This window comes from Anastrepha obliqua, chromosome 1 (genome assembly GCF_027943255.1).
Source record: "Anastrepha obliqua isolate idAnaObli1 chromosome 1, idAnaObli1_1.0, whole genome shotgun sequence".
In the NCBI taxonomy this organism is placed as follows: Eukaryota; Metazoa; Arthropoda; class Insecta; order Diptera; family Tephritidae; genus Anastrepha; species Anastrepha obliqua.
This window is the reverse complement of record NC_072892.1, coordinates 69,299,285-69,322,691: the sequence shown is the minus strand read 5'-3', so window position 1 is coordinate 69,322,691 and position 23,407 is coordinate 69,299,285. Positions and strand designations below refer to the sequence as shown.

The window sequence follows — 23,407 nt, the reverse complement described above, 5'->3', positions numbered from 1 at the left end:
AATTATAGATAAATGAACTATTTGCATTTGTTGGTTTTTGGCTTTGGTTTATTAAACAATGAAAAATTGTAACTGATAACGCGGATGTGTGAAAAAGTGTATAAGCAATGGCAACATTGTGTAGATATTACCAAACAGGGGGCTGCGTACGTTTTTCACTGTTTTCAGCATAACTCCTTAAAAAGAAAAATGTGCAATTACCCTGTTTTTACTGAAAGAGAGCGTTAAACAACTGCGGATGTACCGTTGCACCATTGATTTTGTTTTGAGTAATCGGCATAATAATACTGTCGATCTTGCGCCTTGGAAATGTTTGGTTGTGGCACTTCAAAAAAATTCATCGCTGTGCGGATCTTACTATAATGCAACGATGAATGAATGTTTTCCTTAGATATGTGAAAATGTCTTGAAGAAAAATTTTGGCACCGGCTGAACGAATGAATGAACCATTGAAAGGATGAATTAGAGCTTTTAATCAATCAGGTTTTCTACTAGGGTATTGGCTATTGTCATTAATATGAGAAGATCTCAGCCATCAAACCGCCGATCCTGTAATAACAAACATTGAATATGATAGTATCACAAAAGTGGGTCCAAGGTTAAAGAGAGAGACTTGGCTACTAAAGAAAAACTTATGTGCGCAAATTTAATTTGCCAATAAAGAGTAGGCGTGTCCGACAAATATTAAGTAAAAATACAATATTTTAAGAAACCCCCCTTTTCAAAGAGCGTATTAAGTGGTGCGAACAGTGGTCAAAATATCAGCGATGAAAAACGATGCAATTTAGATAGACCGGAATGATATAAATAGTATTGGCTTAACAAACATTTTTGAAAAATTTATGATAGGGACTAGATTTTGCTCTTATGGTACTACAGAAGTAGCGTGAGTTCCACCTAAAATTAGCTCCTTCATCTTTTGTGATTTGTTGGAAGCCATGTTGATAGAGAAAACAGAAGAGTCATATAACTCCTAACATAACACCTAAGCTTGATTCTCCTGCAAGATTACGGCACGATTCATTATTCTAAGGCTACAAGAGTTTTTAAGGCAAACAAATTAAATAATTTTCGTCTAAACCGCTCGCAATTCTGAACTAAAGCCCACTGGAAATCTTTGGGCTATTTTTCCAAGAGAGCTCTACGCTACCGGACGATAATTTTTTCATTCAAGGGCTTGAAAGATGCGACCAAACAAGATTAAGCTGCAAAACTGGTAGAGACTTTGAAACTCAGTTCATTTTAACACAATTTTAAGACCCAATGTAAAGGGGCAGTTCACTAAAAAAAGTTGTGAGTTACACATTTGTGCATTTTTAATTTAAATTTTATTATTCAGTCATATTTTTGCTTTCATTCAATTACTCTTTTATTTTATAATGATCCATTTTGTGAAACAACAGCAAGATTCACGCCACAAATAGGAGGAGAAGCTAGGTTCGTCTTCTGATTAATTGCATAGACATTTCTTTGAAATAATGGGAGGTTGGATTTTCAAGGTTCACTGTGCAGATGATTGACTCCATCGACGTCTACATATTTTCTCCTAATCCACATTTCGTGCAATCTTAATGCTTGAAGCATTCTTATTTATTATATATGCGGTACAAGTAAGAGAACACGGTAATAAAATATATAATATACATACACTTTGCACACAGCTCTAATTGGCCATTTTGCTACTGGTACAGTTCCAGTCACTCTCTAATGTGATTTCTGCCATCAAATGCCTGTTTATAAACCAGAATATTTTTCCGAGTGGTTTGGCTTTTCAGTGCAGTGTACAAATAAATTTCCACAAATACGCGCTTACTATACAATAACAGTAAAAAAAAATCGCTAATTTGGCTTGTGAGTAGCAACGCAGTCGCTGTAGCCGAATATCTTTGTGCCTGCTTGCCTTGTGATTGGTCTTTAGTTCAATGCTTACCGTATGAAAAAACTCCTCATAAAAAAGCCATCTGCCCTTCAGAGGTGACATAAAACTGTAGATCCCACCATTTGTGGAATAAGATCAAGACGTCACCACACCAAAAAGCTCGGCCAAACGGTTAGAGAAGGATGTACGCGTCAATTATATACTGTGAGCGTCAAAATAAAGTATACAAAGTATTTTGTTATAATATGGATTTTATTTCAGTATTTTATAACAAAACAATATATGTATTTTAATTTCATGTTTTTTAAATTAGTATTTGACTATCTACTTAGTACTAGAAAACAACAAAAAATAAATTACAACAACAAAAGTTTTAAAACAAAAACAAATTTAAGTGCATATTTTACGCGTCAAAATAAAGTGTACAGCGTACATCAGTAGCATTTTAGTGATGTTGTACCGTAAAAAATACCGTTTTATTTGGTTGTTTACTTTCTTTTTCGTTGCATTGAAACTTTTTCCATATTGTATTTTAATTGGTTGCGATCGGCGGAGTGAAATTTTTTTTTTTTCAATAATGGGTAAACAAACTTCGACTGATATTAAAGAACTGATACTAAAGCTTCGCAAGAAAGGTAAAACCTTTCGTGGAATTGGCTCTATTGTCAACAGAAGCCATAATACTGGGGAAAAAATAGTTGACAAATACAAAAGGTTCGGCAAAGTAGAAAATCGCCCAGGTGCAAGCCGTCCAAAAGTTTTAAATGAGACTGAAGTAAGGTCTACAGCGCGTGATGTGAAGAAAAATCCCTTTAAAAGTGCGGTCAAAATATCACAAAAAGTTTCAACTGCATCAGATACTAACGCAAGTGCCAGCACAATACGTCGAGCGTTGCACGCAAATGGGTTACATGGTCGTCTCCCACAAAAAAAAACGGCTAATATCGACAGTTAATAGAAAAAAACGTCTTGATTATGCAAAAAATACGAAAATCGGGATGTTTCTTTCTGAAATAATGTCCTGTTTATCGATGAAAGTAAGTTTGAAGTATTTGGGCAGAAAAAACCGGTTAAAGTCTGGAGAACCAAAAATAGTGAGTATGCCGACCAAAATTTGATAATCACAGTTTAACTCGGTGGTGATTCGGTGATGGTGTGGGGATGTATGGCGGCAAGCGGAGTTGGCAATTTGGTTTTTATTGAAAATACCATGAACAAAACAGATTATCTAAATATTTTACAAAATAATTTGATAACCAGTGTGCAGAAATTAGACTTGCAGGGATCTTGGATCTTTCAACAAGATAATGATCAGCAACAGCAAAAATAGTAAAAGAATGGCTGCTTATCGTACTCCTAAGGCATTGGATCATCCTCCACAGTCACCGGACTTAAATCCTATTGAACATTTGTGGGAGCATTCAGACCGCCAAATCCCGAAAAGGACAATCGCCATTATGGATATGCTGGAACTCGTTATAAAGGAAGAGTGGGATGAAATTTCATCTGACGTGACAAAAAAACTAGTTCAGTCGATGCCCCGAAGACTGTCTTGCGTTATCAAAGCAAAAGGGAAATCAACAAAATACTAAATCGATATCATTTTTGTAAAATATATCTCTGTACACTTTATTTTGACGAGTAAAATATGCACTAAATTTTGTTTTTGTTTTAAAATTTTTGTTGTTGTAACTTATTTTTTGTTGTTTTCTAGTATTAAGTAGAGAATCAAATACTAATTTAAAAAAAAATTATTATTTTATTTTAAAAGACTGAAATAAAATCCATATTATAACAAAATGCTTTGTACACTTTATTTTGATGCTCACAGTACATATACATACATACATACATATATCTACATATAGTATTCAGCGTGCAACGCTGTTAATAGAAATGTTTGTTTTTTTACTAATGATAATACTTTTGTAATATATTTTTGTTTGTTTTACTTCTGTGTGTCTCATATTTTAATTAAACAAATTGAAGAATTGAGCACACTTTATGTAAATAAAAATTCTCTTTTATTTCTTTTGCATTTTTGCTGTTAGTTTTGTTTTCATTGTTGCTTTTGAAATTGCAAGCGCAGGTGGTGCGCTTTTATTAAATTTTTTTTATTTTTTTATAAATGTATTCAAGTTTAGATTAATGAATGAATGCAATAAAAAGGCTATTCATTTTGAGTTTCGTATTTTTTTTTTTTGTTTTTGCTAATATTTTAGTTTAATAGAATAGCTTTGCTCTTCTCATATGTATACAGTGAGCGACGCGAAAAATCGTACAGCTTTTTCTTGCCATGTTTTCTATGGTTGGTTGGTTTATGTGGTGATTCGTCCAGAATCCAACTAGCGCACCATTTTGTTGCCACATCCCTGTTCGCAACTTGTTTAACGGTTATTTACAGCATGACTATGTCCAATCCGCATCTAAGCCAGACAGTTGTTCGAGACTCTCGAGCAGCGGTTTGCCCAGGGTTAACATTCTGTCCTTAGGGCAGAGGAAATGAAAGATTGTTTCCTTTTCCTCAGGTTGTTTACAACTATGGCAGTGTGTTGTGAGGGTTGCGCATTTTGGCTGCTTGTTCCCCAACAGACCAAAAGCCCGTTATGACTGCCGTTGGTCTCAGGCGTCCCGTCGTTTCATGTTTACCAATGTTGACGATTGCTTAAGGTTGTAGGTGAGCAACAACGTTTTGCTAATTTTGTATTTCGTCTGGTATCTCCATCTACAATCCGTGATTCGGAGGTATTTTAGGGAAATTGTATTCTTGAGTACACCTAATGGTGTGAATACCGATTCTGCCAGATCGTTATTCATGGCAGATCCCCCTCTTATCAGTTTATCTGCTTTTTCGTTACATCAATGATCCGATATACTGTTTTGAGGTTGTTGTAGCTGAATCCAGTGCCTGGATTGCAAAGCACTTAAAAGAGAAATCTGCGATTTGTAACCTACAAGCCTCCCAAAATGGTCAATACTGCCTGAAAGACACTGCAGGAATGAGGAAGGCGTACAGATTTTTCAATTTTAAGTCTTTGAGATTACATATCTACACCAACATCACATTCCATTTTGGAGCCATCTGTATAGACTGTTGTATCGAAGTTGTTAAGTGAGAATCCCTTACTCCATTACACCCGAGATGGAATGAGAGTGGCAAAGTTCATATTGAATATTACCGTCGGGATCTTTGTATTCTGCCAAGTAATTTGATGTTGTATTCTCTATCTAGAGCTTTCCACACAACCACCGAGCCTTATACAATCATAATGTATACCTGGGTTGAAGACCGCATCTTCTTCCTAGCATACGTTTGCAAACATTTCCAGCTAAGTTTGCAGTCCAGAATTACCCCTAAGTACTTCGCACTGGTTGAAATAGAGAGAGTTTACCGTTAATAAATATCTAGTGGTAAAAACCATAAGAGTTCTATTTTAAGCGGGTTTAAACTTATGTCACAGCCTATGACCCAAGAGTTAAGCTCGCCTAGCGTCTTTTGAATGATCCCACTGATCGTATCATCAGCGTACGCAACCACTTTTACCCCACCTCCATTAAGGTTTATTAAAATTTTGCTAGCCACACATCAACAAAGATGTGGAGATAATACTCCGTCCTGTGGACTCTCTTAGTTAAGTTAATATTACCCATATTAGCTCTGATGATCCTGATTTCTAGCATAGACATGATCCAATTACTGATACCTGTAACATCTCAGGAAAGATCCCGTCAGGACCTGGAGATTTCAATAGGTGAGATTAAAATTTGATCTGGCTTCTTCCCTTAATTTTGAGAGTTCATTGCTCCTCCAAGGAGGGTAGGATTTTTTCCTATATTTAATTGGACATGACGTTCTGTAGTCCGTACTGAAAGTCCACCCCAATGTTGATGTTTACTATCACTTACGTATACATATTTTTTTTTAAATTTATTATACAAATATAATACATGTATTGTTCCTATTAAAAAAAAAAAAAAATTTTAAATCGATGAAATACCATCTATCTATTCTAAAATTAAATGAGCAACTAAACAGCATCCTTGAAGAAATTCTAAAAAAAATATTAATTATTTATTTAAAAAATCTTAGTTTTATTTTCTCTTAGTGCTGCGTGCACCTTCGTTTTATATAATAGTATACTAGCTTTAACCCGCGGCCCCGCTCGCGTACGATTAGTTTTGAGGGATTTAGGATATGTATATGAAAGAATTACAAACAATAATTTCATAGAAAATAATTTTTTATTAATAACCATAATATTACAATACCCGGCATCCGTTGCTATGCCTCGTTGAATAAAATCAAAACAATCAAACAGAAAAATATCAAGCAAATTTATTTTTATTATATTAATTTTCTATCTCAAACCGTTTTTGAACTTTGCATTTGGGTCATAGCTGAACAGCTTATGCGGATTATGAAGTCTAGAATATGCTCTAAATAGTGGGAAATAGGAAAAACTAAGATTTTTTAGATTAAATTTGAGCAAATATTCAATTATTAGTGACGAAAGAGAGTGGTGGCGCGGTCTGAGGACTGTGTGAAGGGAGTTCCATCATAAAAACATGCCTATAACCTTCATTGGGTGAAAATATGAATGTATAAAAATTTTTACGTTATTTGGTGTTGTCGTTTCGTAGTGATGCGCGGACAACGTACAGTATAGATTTTTGTTAGAGTATGAACTACATATGTATATTATAGGAAGACAACAAAAAAGCGAGCATTGAAAACATAACAAATATTATATTTGTACGATTTTCATTGACACTCACTGCACTCATGCACGTATGCACGTATGTATGTATGTGCATTGACATATACAAATTGGTTTTTCGTTAGCACAGAGTTTTTATAAATTTGTGTTTTGACTCCATTGTATTGAAGTGATTTAAGAGAGCCACACGCGAAAATAAATAAATGATGTAATACGGTAGCGATTTTGACGGCACTTATTAGCGGGATATGAATGAGAACATCCAAAATTTATTACTAGCAGCATCAGTGAGCTTTGTTTGCAAAACAAAAGACATGCGATGAACATCTCTTGGGACTGAGTATAAATTTAAAATATGAAGTCTCGCTGATGTCCACTAATCTCCAATTGTTGCAGTTGATAGAAGTAAATGAATCTGCTTCTTCTTCCTATTATGATAACCTACAGAACTCGAGCAACATAACTACATACGTCATATAGTATTCATTAATCTAATTTCGTAGGTGGTCAAGAACCCAGAGTAAGTTTAACGCGAGCTCTTTTACAGACTCTGTCCATTTCTGTCTTGCATTGCTTAAGTAGCTTCAATTTGGTTTTAAAAATGGTAAAAGAAGTAGTAGCCCAAGTACCTTATCTGAGGTTCTACGCTTCAAAATGCAACGGCTGTCGGCTCTCAGCACATAAACTCGGGCAGTTAAAGCTCCAAGTGCACTTTTCGTGCTTAAGAATTCCGCTTTCTTTTCTTTCCCTCACACTTTCAAGATTTTTAGTTTTGCAATATGAAGATCCCCTAGCCGACAATTTTACCTTCACAATAGTTTCTTGTAATTGTTCTGTTCAACTATATTATATATTTCCAGACACGCGGGGATTGGTTTTTTATATAGTTTAGGCTGGGTCCAAAGAAATCACCACTTGCCTCTGTCGGAGGTACTCGTACCGAGTACAGCTGGTCTTTCCACTGTGTTCGGGGGCGTTTTTGCTTTCGTTGCCCACTCATGGCTATATAGTTGAAAAATCTTTTCACCGGAACATCATCGTCCATAATGACGGTATGTCCAAACCAAGCAATTGTTGTATTTGTATGAGTTTGACTACATCTATGTATATCAAAATAAAGCTCGTTTATCATACATCACAGGTACCGATGGTCGCTCTTGCAAGCAGAGCCATGAATCTTGCGAATAGTAGTTATCTCGAATATTCTCCAAGTATGGATCTGTGAGTAAAATCCTACCCAAGTGGGGACATTTTTTTACATGAGCCAAATTGTTAAACAACCTACTTAATGTCAATGGACAGATGTATAAAATAAAGGGGGAAAACAAAAAAAAAAAATTCACGTGGGAGTGAAGAGAAATGCTTATTTTGCCCACAACTCAAACTGCTCACCACTTTTGACTGATCTCAGTTAAGTATCCGCTATGTAGCGACCAAATACTCACTTGAAAGCGAGCTAATGTAAAAATGCGTTTCAAATGTGACCACTACGATCTAACGGCTCTCAGGGATTTTGAAGAAATCAGCTAATTCGCTGACGCACAGGGGACGTGACAGCGGTTTGTTTACCATAAAACTGAAATTGTGTAAAGAAATCAATGCAGCCACTACCTATGTAACTTTGTTGCCGACTGATTGGACGAGTGTAAGAATACGTGTGAATTGAGTGGGTGCAATTCTGCTGTCGAATTTCCTATGACGTAGCAGCCGTTCGTTTGCTTCGAATGGCCAAACCTTGTATTCTTTCATCCTTTCCTTGTAATCTATCATCCTTGTATGCTGCTAGTGTCGCCCCACTACTCCTAATTTGACAGCTACGTTTTTCTTCCTAGAATCACTGACCTCCGCTAGCCAATAACTATACTTGTGCTTTTGGGGCGATCGAAAAAGTAGTTGCAGTTGGCCGCTGTCTGAGCTCGTTAAGGAATGATTTCATTCACAAATAATAAATAAAAATAGTTAAGTAAATTCTAAGTATAATCATGCAGGGCTGAACAAATCCAAACTTATTTTAAGAAAACCAAAAGATAAACATATGTTAAGAATATAAGAATAACAAAAGATAAACATACGTATTTTAAGAATAACAAGAAATAAGAGAGAGACATGTTTTCCCTAAACAGCAAACAAAGAAACTAATATACAAGTCGTGTACCTAAAACAGTAAGATGAGGTATAAGTATAAATACGACTGTCAAATATGTTGGCAGTCAGTCCTGTATTAACGTAGTGTTAAGAACTACCCTAAAATTAAATTCAAAAAAATAAATTTTTATATTTTTCCAAAGTCAAGCAAGTCTTTAACTAGCTTCGAAAAAGTGTTCTCATATTTTTTCTTCTTTTCCAGTTATTAGAAATAAAATCTTCATTCCATTAAAAAGTCGCAGCAGCTTCTCTACTTAAAATTCTTCTCAATACAGCAACTCTTCTCACTTCTAGAAAAGCGCTGCCTTGCAAGATCCACTTGCTTCAGGTCTGCCTCATTTTACACAGTTCAGTGGTAGTTGGATCCTACAGGATATGTGGCTGCACCGTCGAAATATAATCATTTTCTCATGAATTTGCTCAGCACAAGCATGAGCGTTCTAGAGGACTAGTCAATCCACATTTCAAACAAAAACTATCCGCCTTTTACACAACGGGGAATCGGCTTTGATGGAGTTCATATTTGTAATTATTTTTAAAAGCATCTATAAGTAAATCTTGGGCTGGTTCTGTATTGATATGAAGTGGAGAATTTTTGGAAGCAAGTCGACTCAGACGCTTTTCGCTTGGCATTACAAAAGAGAGGGCCTTTGTACCCCGACATCACTGGGTCTTAATTTTCATAGCTTTAAATTTCAAGTTACATGCTGCAGCTGTTGAAAATAGCTTTGTGCATTTTTTTTCCTATTTTATTGTTGTTATCGTTAAATAAAAGTGATTGCCGCAGCAAATTTTTTCTAGTCAAGGAAAACATTTTAAGGACAGGGCCAACTGACGAAAAAACACAACGCAACTAAACAAAATCAACGCATGAAGCAAATAACTAAAACAACAATAAGAATGCGACTAACTACAACGACAGCAAATAGAGCGAAAATATATTTATTTATTCACACTCAGTGAAATGCGTAACTAGCCGTTAGACAAATAAAACGCATAAATTCGCAAAATAGCCGCATAAACTAACTGTTTGTTGGAATGTTTCGAACAAAAGTATTTCAACTCAGCTTGCATTAAATAAAGAGTGTTGCAAAATGGGTTCAGAAAGTTTTTTTGCCAGTAATATTTATTTTTTTATTTGTTTATTTTTGTATATGAAATTATTGCAATATGCACACGCTACAGCACACGAAAGGCACTCTTCTAGTCCCACTCTTGTGACGCTGTGAAATTTCATTTCCTTAAATATTTAATAATTCCTAATAATAAAATAGTAGACCCAAAGGTTAGGTTAGATTAGACTGCTGACAATTTGAACCATTTCGTATCCTACATGAATTCAAAACCTCTAGTCCTGCTTAAACCAACCTGTTGAGATAACGAGCCTACCGTCTTTTCAGCCCTTCTACTGCACTCCTCTCGCATCTACACATAAATATTATATATTTACCTTCTACACAGTGCAAAGCCATCACAGAGTGGTTGTACCATGATTTCCGGCTCTTTTTCGACATGGCAGCTTCTTTGAAGTCATGCTGGAAGACCGCTACTTAACCTGCATGCCACTCATTTTCCAAAATCTGTACTATACCAGAACTGTAAGGCCATCTTGTAAGACTCATTTAGCAGTTTTCTTATTCCCCGAACCACTGAGACGGAAATGAGGCTCACCAGAGAAGAGGATTTTCTTCAAAAGAAACGTTAGTATTTTCAAGCTGCTGGTTTAATTACTTCAGTTCTTGTACTTATAAGTCCCGAAGCCCGAAACTATTACTACCCAGACAGCTCTGTCGACGAAATATTTTTAGAAATCCCATTTATGGTAGGATCTGGCTCATTCAAGCCGTTTCGGGATACAAAGAAATAATCTACTTCCAAAAATCGGTGGACTAAATAACACTCGAAACAAGATATTTCGAAGGATCGTATTTTTGATCCGTTCAAATTCAAATTTAGAATATATTTTGCTTAGTAAGTAACTTATCTGTGCTTATCAAGATATTTCAAGAAAATTTTACAGCTGAGTAACACAAAAAATTTGAAGCATAGAAAAGGTAACATTTTGGAGATTTCATAATGGTAACAAAATGGCGCTTTAGTGCTACTTGAGGAGTGCCAGACAGGTAGTTCAACCATTTCGCCTACCCAGCTAAAGGTATCCCATTCTGTAGGTAGTTATCCGTAATTTTGTTTGATTTTTTATTTATATAATTCCTTTATTTTTCTCACTCTCAATCCCAACCTGGCTTAATCGGAGAACTTCTTAGACTGTGATTCACAGGTATCAAGTTTCATTTAGATTATCTGCTCGAGTTTTCATGTGCACGAACAGTCCAAAATGGGTAAATAGTTCTTTTCGACGTTTGGCGGCCGCCGTAGCCGAATGGGTTGGTGGATTACCATTCGAAATTCACAGAGGGACCGTTGGTTCGAATCTCGGTGAAAGCAAAATTAATAAAAACATTTTTCTAATAGCGATCGCCCCTCGGCAGGCAATGGCAAACCTCCGAGTGTATTTTTGCCATGAAAAAGCTTCTCATAAAAATACATACATATATGCCGTTCGGAGTCGGCTTGAAACGGTAGGTCCCTCCATTTGTGGAACTTCAACACTCACACCACAAATAGGAGGAGGAGCTCGGCCAAGCACCTAACAGAAGTGTACGCGCCAATTATTTATTTTTTTAGCTCTTTTCGACAGTCTGAGCATTTATGAATGTCGTTCATATGTTGAAAGCACGTCATAGGTCAAAAAATCAAAAAAATCGGAAAACAGCTGAATTGCTTTCAATTTATCATTCTATGCATCCCTAAGCGAAGATAAATTCTCATCTCATAAAATATTGTTAATAGATATCGCCATGAATTTTTTACATAGCAGAAATTAAACACAATTTATTTTTTGTTTTTTTTTAAATGTTCGTTTTGTTTCCAGGGTTTTAATATTAACAGGAAATGATTGGTGCATTTAATTAAGGCAATGTATTTTTTTAAGTTTTATAGCAAAAAACACTCCAATCGGTCGATTAATTTTCGAATTGTTGCAGTTTGAAAATTAATTTTTTGATTTATTAACACACTAGCTGTACCCGGCGCGCGTTGCAACGCCAACAACTAAAATAAATTTAAGAAAGATAACTTTAAAGAAAAATCAGTATTCAAATATTCAATTCATTCTCAACCATTTTATTGATTTTGTTTATTTCGGAAAAATCGGTTGAACGGGGCAGAAGTTGCTACTCTGCAGCGTCACCTGGTGGCGAGTGGCAGCAATGAGCATATTCTTCAAACCTTCTCCGTAGAGAAATACATACACTGCGCGTCATCAGGTTAGCGCCCCCCTTTACACTCACCGCCAATGCTCAATAAAATCGAAACCATCAGAGCTCCAGCTTAAAAATTTTTTTTATTGTGCAACATCCATTTCTCTTTAAAATAGTGGCTACTGTAGCAATAAGGAATATTTTTTAATGAATGTTTTTGAGGAAGGTACAATAAAAATTTTAACAAAAATTTGGTCATCAGGTTAGCGCCCCTGCGTTAAATTCAATTTAATTCAGCTGATGTCCAATAATGGTAGTTTATAATACCTGTACATTAAATTTCTATATAATATTATATATAGAAGTGCGTAGTCCCGCCTTTGTTTGAAATTACTTCAAAAATTCGATTAGGAATTGAATTATAAAGTTGTTCAATATAATTCAATGATATAGTTGACCAAGCGTGTTTGATACCTTCGATTAACTTTGTACTATACTGCTTTACGGACTCATACACTTTCCTGGCGAACCATCCCCAGACGTTTTCAATGATGTTAAGGTCGGGTGAGTATGGTGGCCACTCCATGAGATCAACTTTTTGGCCCTGAATCCATGACTTCACGGATCGGGCGGTGTGAATTGCAGCATTATCATGCTGGAAAGTCCACTGCAGGATTTGAAAAAGGTTTTGGAAATGAGGAAAAGCCGTTGTTAACCCGGCGTTGTAGTCCTGTGCGTTCTTGCGCTATGTCAAAAATTTAAGCTCGCAAGTGCCGTAGTACGACATTGCTCCCCACACACGGCTGTGCAACCGATCCAAGTGATGTTCGTCTTTGCGTAGGTCATAGAAATAATAGTTATAGCCATCAAGTCCTTCCAAATTAATTTTTTTTTTCATCTGAAAAGACAACATACCGCCATTGGGTAGAGCACGTCATGTGCGCTCGGGCAAAATTAAAGCGCATTTCTTTTCTCAGCATATTGAGTGGTGTTTTTTTTTATAATTTCAGTCTCTTTAAGTGATTAGCTTTCTTGATTAGTCTTTGTACCGTTGATAAGCTCGCCTTAACACCAGTTTTTTCCCTAATCTTGGTGGTCGATTCGTGCGAATTCGAAGCTTCCCGAAGTATTGCTCTTCTATCTGCTTGTGTAATCACTTGATTATTGCCGCCTTTGTAGTTTTTTCCATAGCCGTCCTTATTTTTAAGAAAATTGGCAATTGTTTTTCTGTGTCTTCCCGTCTTTTCAGCAATTTTATGGTAGGATAGTCCAGATTCAAAGTATGCCTCAATCTTTGATTTTTCAACCAACGATAAAACTGTTCCTTTACCCATAGTGTACGTTTATTTAAAGATATTGAATACGTTGAGCTTCACAAAAAATTGGGTGACTGTAATTGCCAAAATAAGCAAGATAACTAAAATTGCATTTGGTGGCGCTAATCTGATGACGCAAAATAAGTGCACGCATTCTGTGCGAAAATAAAGCAGAATAAAAAAATGAAACATAACGGTTCTTCTCTCGCGCTTTATTTTATTATGAGAGAGATCTTATATGATGTTAACAAAATCAAAACAAAAACTAAGAAGTTGCGTGCAATAGGCAATTAGAAAAAACCAAAAGAAAATGAGTGTAAAGGGAGGCGCTAACCTGATGACGCGCAGTGTATACCATATATACCAATTTTTATAATAATCGGTCCAGTAGTTTTTGAGTTCATCGAGGACATACAGTCAAACAATCATTTTTATATAAAGGGTTTTTCAATTGGCGCGGGTCGATTTTGGCGCCCTGTGGCAGCCATTTTGTTTTGGTGACATCTTTTGTTTATTATTCAGTTGTTTATGCCAAATCATAATGGCAAGTTACACGATTGAACAGCACGTTCAAATGATAAAACTTTATTATCAAAATGAGTGTTCATCAACGCAAACGTTGCGCGCATTGCGCCCATTTTTCGGTAGACGTGGCGGCCATTCCAATATCTTATGGCCCATATTGAACCATATGGACCTAGAGGACATGTGGTTCCAGCAGGACGGCGCTACGTGCCAAACAGCAAACGCCATTTTATTCCATTTCAACATCTACCCGCCCTTATTGAAAAACCCCTTATAAAGATTTTGTCTTACATATACGCCATTTTTGTAATTGTATTCAATTTATGCCAAAAAAAACATCCAAGCGATATTAGATTCAAAACACGAAAAACTCAATGCAAATCGAAGCATTCTGTGTAAGCTTACATGTAACATATTTTGGTGTTTTATATTTTTGAATGCAGAAATATGCATGACTACAAGTGTATGTTGAGACACCCTTTACTATATTGCAGCGAAACAGCATATCGCAACGTAAACAAAACAAGAAAAACAAATAAAAATACGTAAAAAAACAAACTATGGCAGTGATTGAAATTTAAGGTTAAAAAGATTAGACAAAAATTATAAGCAATATGCACTTGTTGTTGCCCATAACTACTGAGTAAATGGAAATAGCGGTGCGTGCGCCAGTCAAATGCATAAATTACTAACTATAAATAGTAAACTGCTTAAAAATGTAGACATTCCAAAATAAAAATAAATGGTCAATATATGTAGAGAACACTTCAACTGCGCGAAAAAATTGCAAAAGCGAAAGCGCGATATTCACGACAAATTTATTTCGGAATTAATGTTTTATTTTGTTGGTATCTACAGCTTGCACACTATTTTCTCGCTGCACATACACGCACTCTAAAAAAAACGTAATAAATTAATTACAAAGCAATAAAAATTTCGCATCTTTTATGTAACTATTGTCACTGTTCCTGCACCGCCATAAACCCGCCACTGGGACGACGATGCAGCAATAAGTCGATCAAATGTTGCTATATTGATAAGTAAATGCGAGCAAAATAATAATAAAAAAATAGTGTTTTTAAAATAAAAGCAAACGAACTGACGAGTGCATGCAATGTCAATGGCATTACTTTTGACTATTTCCACAAAATTAAAATTTCTCATGATACAATAATAAATTTGAATGCTAAGCCCATAAATGCGTTATTTATTGTAGATGCCCTATTTTATATTTAAATTTAAAATTTTAATGCGCTGTCTAGAAATGTGAAGATATAAACTCGCATAAATAACAATAACAATAAATATTTACTACCCAAAAATTAGTCGCATTGTTAGCTGGTGGCACATGACTGCCAGTTACCAACTCATTTTATTATCTTTCAGCACATCAGCTACGCCCATACATACATATGTACTCGTGTGTGTGTTTGGATTCACACACATACTTTCGAAACATTATCACTATTTTGTTTAGCTTGATTTGGTGGAACTTGTGACTAATTGCTTTTGTTTTTTTTTTTTTTCTTTCTTTGACAGGAGCAAATCACGTAGCGTTGATCACGGCTTAGCTGCCCCATTCGATTTGGACTCACTGCGCTCCAAGGTGGAAGGACGCTTCGAAAGTGTCGATCGATTGACAAGTGAGTATTGAAAATGTGTCGACTTTAATAATTATTAGAATATGGGTTATTTTGATGCTAAAAATATTGACATATTAGATTAGGTAATCATAAATGTATCGAGTTTTTTGAACTGAAAATGATAATGAAAATCAGAAATATTGTTGAAATGAATTTTTTTTATTACAATCTTCATGGCATTTATTTTTTGAACAAGATATCCGGCATATGTCCGCCACGGTTGCGAGTTATATGGTCCATTCCATCAGTCCAATTTTTGACTATCCTTTCCGGCCGCCGTAGCTGAATGGGTTGGTGCGTGATTACCATTCGAAATTCACAGAGAGTCGTTGGTTCGAATCTCGGTGAAAGCAAAATTAATAAAAACATTTTTCTAATAGCGGTCGCCCCTCGGCAGGCAATGGCAAACCTCCGAGTGTATTTCTCCTCATAAAAAAATCTGCCATTCGGAGTCGACTTGAAACTGTAGGTCTCTCCATTTGTGGAACATCAAGACGCACACCACATATAGGAGGAGGAGCTCGGCCAAATACCTAACAGAAGTGTACGCGCCAATTATTTTTTTTTTTTTTATTCCCATAAATCTGACGGTTCAGCGTCAATGGTTGCTTGAATATTACAATAAATCGATTATTAAGCGCGTTCTGTCTTGTTGGAACCAAATGTCGTCGATGTTTAGCTAATTAACTTTTGAACAAGAATTCATTCAGCTTGGCTTGACAGCGCTCGCCATTCACCGCAAAGGCAGCTCTTTCCTCATTTCGAAAGAAATAAGCACCGATGATGCCGCCAGTGCTCTAAGAACTTCGCACACAGATTTATTTTTTTTTTATAGTAAATCTCCATAGTAAAGGGACCATGTAACTTGGTGCCAAATCTTACTTAACAGAAATATCAACACAGTTTGCTATTCTCAGCTGTCAAACCATAGTTATCGATAATTCTCATGCAGCACAAAAAAAAAACAACCGAGGCAATTGGTTTTGAATAAGAAAATAATCAACCCAATTAGTTGTAAGGGCTACAAAATATGTAATATAATCAGCAAAGTAGGCCGACTTGGCACTTTTCCTGAGTTTCATACTAAATAGATTCTCAAATGAAATGGCATACTCGTCTTATTTGTTTTATTTTGAATATTAGGGGAGCAGTAGGCTACGATCGATTCGAAAAGAGGTTAAATACTCCATTCGAGGACAGTGTTTGATCGATTCATGTAATGACACTATAAATATAAATGGATTGCAATGGAATGTATTTTAATTATGGATGGGTGACGTTTTTTTCGGGGCACTAAGGCAATATTGCTAAGAAATAAGATTTAAAAAGAATAAGGAAGATCGCGTGAGGACTTACCATATTACACCTCAGCAAATTTCCCAATTTTTTTTTTAATCTGTCGATCGTTCATTTTTAATACATCCGAAATAAAAATCTACCATCTAATTAACCAATCAGGACTTTTAGCTTGGAATTTTGATACCACCCTCTCATACCTTTTCAGAAAACTCTGGTTGTTTGCAGGTGACAGTACTGCACCAACGTTACCGGAAAGAGCCGGATTTATGTCCGGACAAGATCTGTCACTTCAGCAGCATTCCCGTACATGTATGTGAAATATTTATGCTGCTACAACAACAACATGAGACTTATTACTCAGAGCCTTGATGTACCCGACTGTTCCCATTAAGTTGGTCCTAAACTTTGCTCCGATTAGTGTCCCGGCACCCCCATAAGTTCAAGCTCAAACCGCCATGGAACAGAGCTTAGCCTCAAATTGCATTCCTAAACAATTTTTAAAGAGCTGCGAATAGCTTTTGAGACCTTTAGAACAGCTTGGCTTAGTTTTAAAATGCGCCGAAAAAAGACAGGAATGCGGAAGAGCTATAGAATATTGGACCACCTGCCGTTTGGTCCCTAAACGTCACAATTTTATGTGCAGTGTATTGATGTTTTTCTAATTTAATGTCAGGTTGATGTAAATTAAAAAAAAACTCTATGTGCCATTTATACAGCCTTTAATAGTTTATACCAAAATTTAATGGCGCACATTTTTGTGAAACCTTTTAACCCAGTATTTCTTACGCGTATCGGCAGAGAATGTTAATGGAATGAGAAGGCACAAATGTTAAATAACATTTTTTCGAGTACTAATTTGTAAATTCGTAGTAGAGGATTTCAGTTTTTTACCACGGTAGTAGAGGATTCCAGAATATTTTTCACCATAGGAGTAGGGGATTCAACTCGCTAATAAGGGATTCGACTTATTTCATGCCCGAAGTGAATGAATTTGCGATTGAGAAACTCTTACAAGTAGTTAATCTGCTGTGCTGACGCTAAGATCGACGAAATGTTTGTTATGGTTTTTATGGCGCATATTTAATTCACATAGGTTCAAGTCCTGAAAAGCCACATTTTTTTACAATTCAAACCAGAAAAGTTTGGTAAAATTTTTAAGTTTATTTTATTAATAGGTAATAAATGCTTTAAAATACATAGTGTTCTTTGGTTTTTTTATATTTGATACTTAGAAATTTCTCCTTTGTATAAAATAATTCTAATGGTTATGAACTGATTTTTATATACATACATACATAAATCATCCTTAAAAGTAATACATATAAACATTCATATAGGGTGGGCCAAGTAAAATGTGCTTTTTGAATCGGTTATAAAAAAAAAAACGAATCAATATTTTTTCAAACTTTTTTTTTTATTTTGAAGATTGAACATTGTCATTTATGAATGAAAAATAATATCGTTCAAATGACTGCCACGACTGGCTTTACAGTAGGCCATTCGATCAACCCAATTTTTAAGCACATTTTCGATTGTTTGGGCTCCAATTTCATGAATGGCAACTTCGATTTCATGTTTTAAAGCATCAATCGTCTCTGGATGGTTCGCATAGCATTTGTCCTTAACGGCTCCCCACAAAAAATAGTCCAACGGGGTTAGGCGGCCAATTGATATCGGAATTGCGGCTGATTATTCGGTTTTCAAAAACGGTAGCCAAAAGTTCGAGTGTAACTTTGGCAGTGTGACAAGTTGCACCGTCCTGTTGAAACCAAATGTCGTCCATGTCATCCTCTTCAATTTTTGGAAACAAAAACTCGTTGAGCATGTCACGGTAACGCTCGCCATTTACTGTAACCGCGGAAGAAGAAGAAGACTCACCACTTTGGAAATAGGTTTTCAATATTTCCCAATTTTGATCAAGCGTATAGCGTCCCATTTCGTAAATGTCAAACCTTTAAGCAGATTATGAATACATTTGACATGTCATCTGTGTTACCATTCTCAAAAAAATAGGTGGTTCAAAGAGCAAACGCTATATGGCCCACCCTGTATATGTATTTAATCTCTTCTCTTCCGTCAAATCTAAGCGATGTACATATATATATGTACAGCACATATGCTAAAAAGGAATCCGCGCGCATTTAAAGGCACAGCATTGCGCCGAAAATTATGAATTATGAAACGTAAGCAAAATTGCCCCATTATATACTGAGATACTTTTTTAAACCTTTTGTATGAAGTGTAACGTTATTATTTGGTATGTGAATACTTATATTAAAGTCGAAAAATATGTGTTAAAGCTTTGAAATAAAGAGTACATATTGATTGTAAAATTTTAGTTTAAAATTTTGAGGTTTCTGTCTCTGTTGTTATGAACAATACTGCACTTACAGAAACTTCAGTGAGTTCCTCAATAATAAATGTTTGGCACTTTGGGCTTTATCTGAAGGCTGAATGTATGCACAGTAGCCTGCAAATAAGCCACACTTTTGTTTTAGAGTAAGTTTATTACTTTGCGGGTATATGCTTTGGGCACTTTTTATCAATTGGGGAACCACATACGTAAAGGAATATAATAATTTAGTATTTATATACCAAAAATAATGGATTCGAAATACAGTATACAGGAATATCGTTTGCCGGTAGACAAAACAAGCAAGAAGGGAGCGCTGTGCTCGCGCATATATGCATGGATGTATGAACGTGCATGTATTATGTAGTTACATAGGATATACAATTATTTTGTAGGAAGTTGAGCAGGCAAGTAGGTACATATGTGTATATGTATGCATGCTAGGACTTAAAGTGTGTATATATACATACACACCTTCATAGACTTTAGAGCAGAATTGTTTTTGCACGTGCTAGAAAGAAACTCATTCACTTGTGCGTCTGTGTATTTGATTTCTTGTAGGAATGTGATGTGCTGTGACATGTGCACATACATAAGTCAAGGTTATTTGGGCATACATGCATATGTACATGTGTACGAAAGGAAGATGATGTTCTTGCGCTTGTGCATTATTGTTTTTCATATACAAATGTACATTCATACATGTGTAAATGCTGTCGAATACATAAACTATAAATTGACATACAATATAAAATAAGTATTGATTTATCTTAAACCATTATTTTATTTGTGAATGCAAATACCTCCTATTGACATGTACATACATATGTATGTACATATTGCATATTATATTGTCATGTACCATCATCTATGTAAAGCGTTTTTTTTGAAAAAACACAAACGGTTTGACTTTTTTAACTAATTTTTTTTTTTATTATCGAGTTTGAACATATACATTTAAGTATGAAATTCGATTTCTTTTGCATGACCACCGCGTGCACGTTTTACGAAGTCCAATCGTTGAACCCAATTTTCGACCACTCTTTTGCATAAATCGGCCGAAATTCCAGCAATTTCGCGTTCAATATTGGCTCTGAGCTCACGAATCGTCGCCGGCTTGTTACTGTAGACCAATGACTTCACATAACCCCAAAGAAAATAGTCTAGAGGCGTCATATCACACGAGCGCGGCGGCCATTCGACCGGTCCATTTCTGGAAATAATGCGCTCATCGAACTTACTCTTCAACAAATCAATTGTAGCGTGTGCTGTGTGGCTTGTGGCCCCGTCCTGTTGAAACCACATGTCGTCTAAGTCCATACCATTCAATTGCGGCCAAAAATAATCGTTTATCATGTCGCGGTATCGATTTCCATTCACAGTAACGTGGCGATCGTTCTCGTCAACGAAAAAATATGGGCCAATTACGCCGCCGGCATGTAAACCGCACCAAACAGTGATTTTTTCGGGATGCAACGGTGCCTCATGAATCACGTGTGGATTGCTTTCTGCCCAGTAACGCATATTTTGCTTGTTGACAAAACCATTGAGCCAAAGGTGAGCTTCATCACTGAAGATGATTTTTTGGAAAAAATCTGGATAATTTTCGAGCAACAGAACGATTATTTTCATAAAAAATTTGCACGATTTGCAATCGTTTCTCAAGTGTGTAACGTTCCATGATGAAATGTATACTAATGAAGTTGACAAATGACAAGCGAAAAATAAAAAATATTGCGTCGTTCGTCCTCCCTGTCGGAAAAAAGTTGAAGCGCGCCTATTGAAAAACGCCTTATGTATATACATAGTATGTATATAGTATACGTTCATTCATGTACATATGTAATGAAAAAACACCATGAATTACTTTCAAAACTTTATTAAAATTTATCCGCGTCGCGCGCACGCATATGTACATACATCACAAAACCTTGGTTCACAACGCAGTCGCAGAAGCAAACGCACCGCGCCTTTATCCCTTCCAAACGCATGACTTGACATCAATTCTCGGCTCCAAATTTTTTTTTTTTTAATTTTTTCATTTTTTAACGTAATCGAAAAAATGTTGGGTAATAAGTTAAACGTATTCGCTTATTATTTCAAAAATAAGAAAATAGTAAACATTTAATTGGTTTAATGTCGAGGTGAGAAATGTGTTGTGTGTTGAGGTGAAAGATGTGTGGTGTTTTCAATTTTTGTGTGGGCAAAACTCAGTGTGGTGTTCTAAAATACCTTACTACAAATCTTTCAAATCTCAATTGCACTAAAAAAAGTTAACAGTAACATTTGTTCCTTCTCATTCCATTAACATTCTCTGCTGGCACCATTTTCTGTTAGATTCTTAGCCAAGTCACGCACCTCTGTTATCTTTTTATAAATATAAATTATCTAAAGCGTTTACCCCGAGCTGCATTGCATACTTTTAGGGTAAAATAATTGGTGAGAACTGAGCAAAACAAAAATGCAAAAAGCAGCAAACAAACACAAGATAATCAAAAACAAGCATTACTATTTCTTTCCCATGACAAATTTGTAAAGCGCACTGTGGAATTTTCTGTTGGTGAGAAACGCCATTAGAGTATTCATGACGTGTAAATCGATTGCAAGGGAAAATTGGAGATGTTCAGCAAAATTATGCGATGGATCCAGGGATGATAGAAAATTTTCCAATCTTTTCACCATGCGATGGATCTACGCCGCCATAGTCAGACCTATGATTTTCTACGTGGCAATAGTCACGCGGCCGCCGTGGCCGAATGGGTTGGTGCGTGACTACCATTCGGAATTCAGAGAGTGAACGTCGGTTCGAAACTCGGTGAAAGATCAAAAAATTAAGAAAAAGTTTTTTCTAATAGCGGTCGCCACTCGGCAGGCAATGGCAAACCTCCGAGTGTATTTCTGCCATGAAAAAGCTCCTAATAAAAAATATCTGCCGTTCGGAGTCGGCTTGAAACTGTAGGTCCCTCCATTTGTGGAACAACATCAAGACGCACACCACAAATAGGAGGAGGAGCTCGGCCAAACACCCAAAAAAGGTGTACGCGCCAATTATATATATATATAATAGTTACGACATTTAACCAACGAGCTTACAAAGACCTGCGTGTGTTTGCATAACAGGATCCATGCATCAATGGAGGTGTTTCTAGAACTCCCTCCTCTTCACATTCATATTCAATCCCAGGCGAGGAGAGTTGGCCTAAGAACAACCAAAGCTCCCATTGGCTCAGGTGCACAGAAAAATCGCAGAAAGTTTGATATTCATGCTGAACTAATCGCTGAGATCTCAGACTGAGGTCGGCTATAAAAAACTTGGAAAGAGTTATCTAAAACCAACAAAATAAACCAGATCATGGGAAGGTTAGGTTGACCTGGGTGGCTGAAAGCCATCACATAGACCTATTTATTGGTCCTAAGTGGTACCATATGAAGTTTGACCCTTACGTTTCTTTGTAGTAGGCTTCTTGTAATAAGCCTGGGACTTTTGCGAATCTAAGTAAGCTGAGGTTCTAACCTCGTGAGGCATTCTAACCTCTCATACTGTAGAGCTCCTAAACATTTCAATCGGGTTCTAGCTAATTCATTGCAAAATCTGCAGCTTTCATTGTTTGTAATTCCCGTCTTGTATGCGTGGGCCGCTAACAAATTGTAGCCTGTCAGTATACACAAGATTTTCGCGGTTTTGCAAGTGGTTGGATTATTCCACCTCCTGTCTATCCGTGTTTTCATGTCCGCAGCGATGTCATTGTATATCGTATTTTAAGGTTTCAGTATGCCGTTTTCTTATTCGAATTGTCTGTAAACAGCGCTTTTGGCAGTCTCATCTACAATTTCGTTTCCTGCAATGTCCTTATGTCCGAGTACTCAATAGATGTGTAACCGCCTGTCTGTGGCTAGCCTCTCTATGGCTTCCCTGCCCCTAAGAACATGAAATTTAGATGAAATTTCATATGAGTTGATTGCCTTTATTGCCATTCGTACCGCAAAGACTTCTGCTTGAAAAATACCGCAGTGCTCAGGTAGCTTAATTGGTTAATTGGCCGCTTGATGTCTAGCTCTGCGCAATAAATCCCTCCACCTACTCCGTCCACCATTTTCGAGCCGTCAGTAAATATATTAAGCGCATTGGCGCTAGGTTTCATACCTCTTTTCCACCCCTCTTCTTCTATTGTTGTTCGGAGTCTCTTCACCCAATTGTATTTTGGAGTTATATAAACCGTATTGGTCCGATAACTCATACCTATCGAGCTATGTCCAAATATTTTT

General features: G+C 36.3%; 1 protein-coding gene across 8 annotated transcripts in view; it reads left to right on the top strand.

Annotated features, from left to right (window-relative positions):
• LOC129253536 (TLD domain-containing protein 2) overlaps positions 1-23,407 on the top strand; it is a 323,786-nt gene that overhangs the window by 151,079 nt on the left and 149,300 nt on the right. For all 8 annotated transcript variants that reach the window (XM_054891966.1, XM_054891965.1, XM_054891964.1 and 5 more), the window contains one exon: positions 15,386-15,489. In XM_054891966.1, coding sequence (XP_054747941.1) covers positions 15,386-15,489 — 104 coding nt within the window. The remainder of the gene's footprint in view (positions 1-15,385; positions 15,490-23,407) is intronic.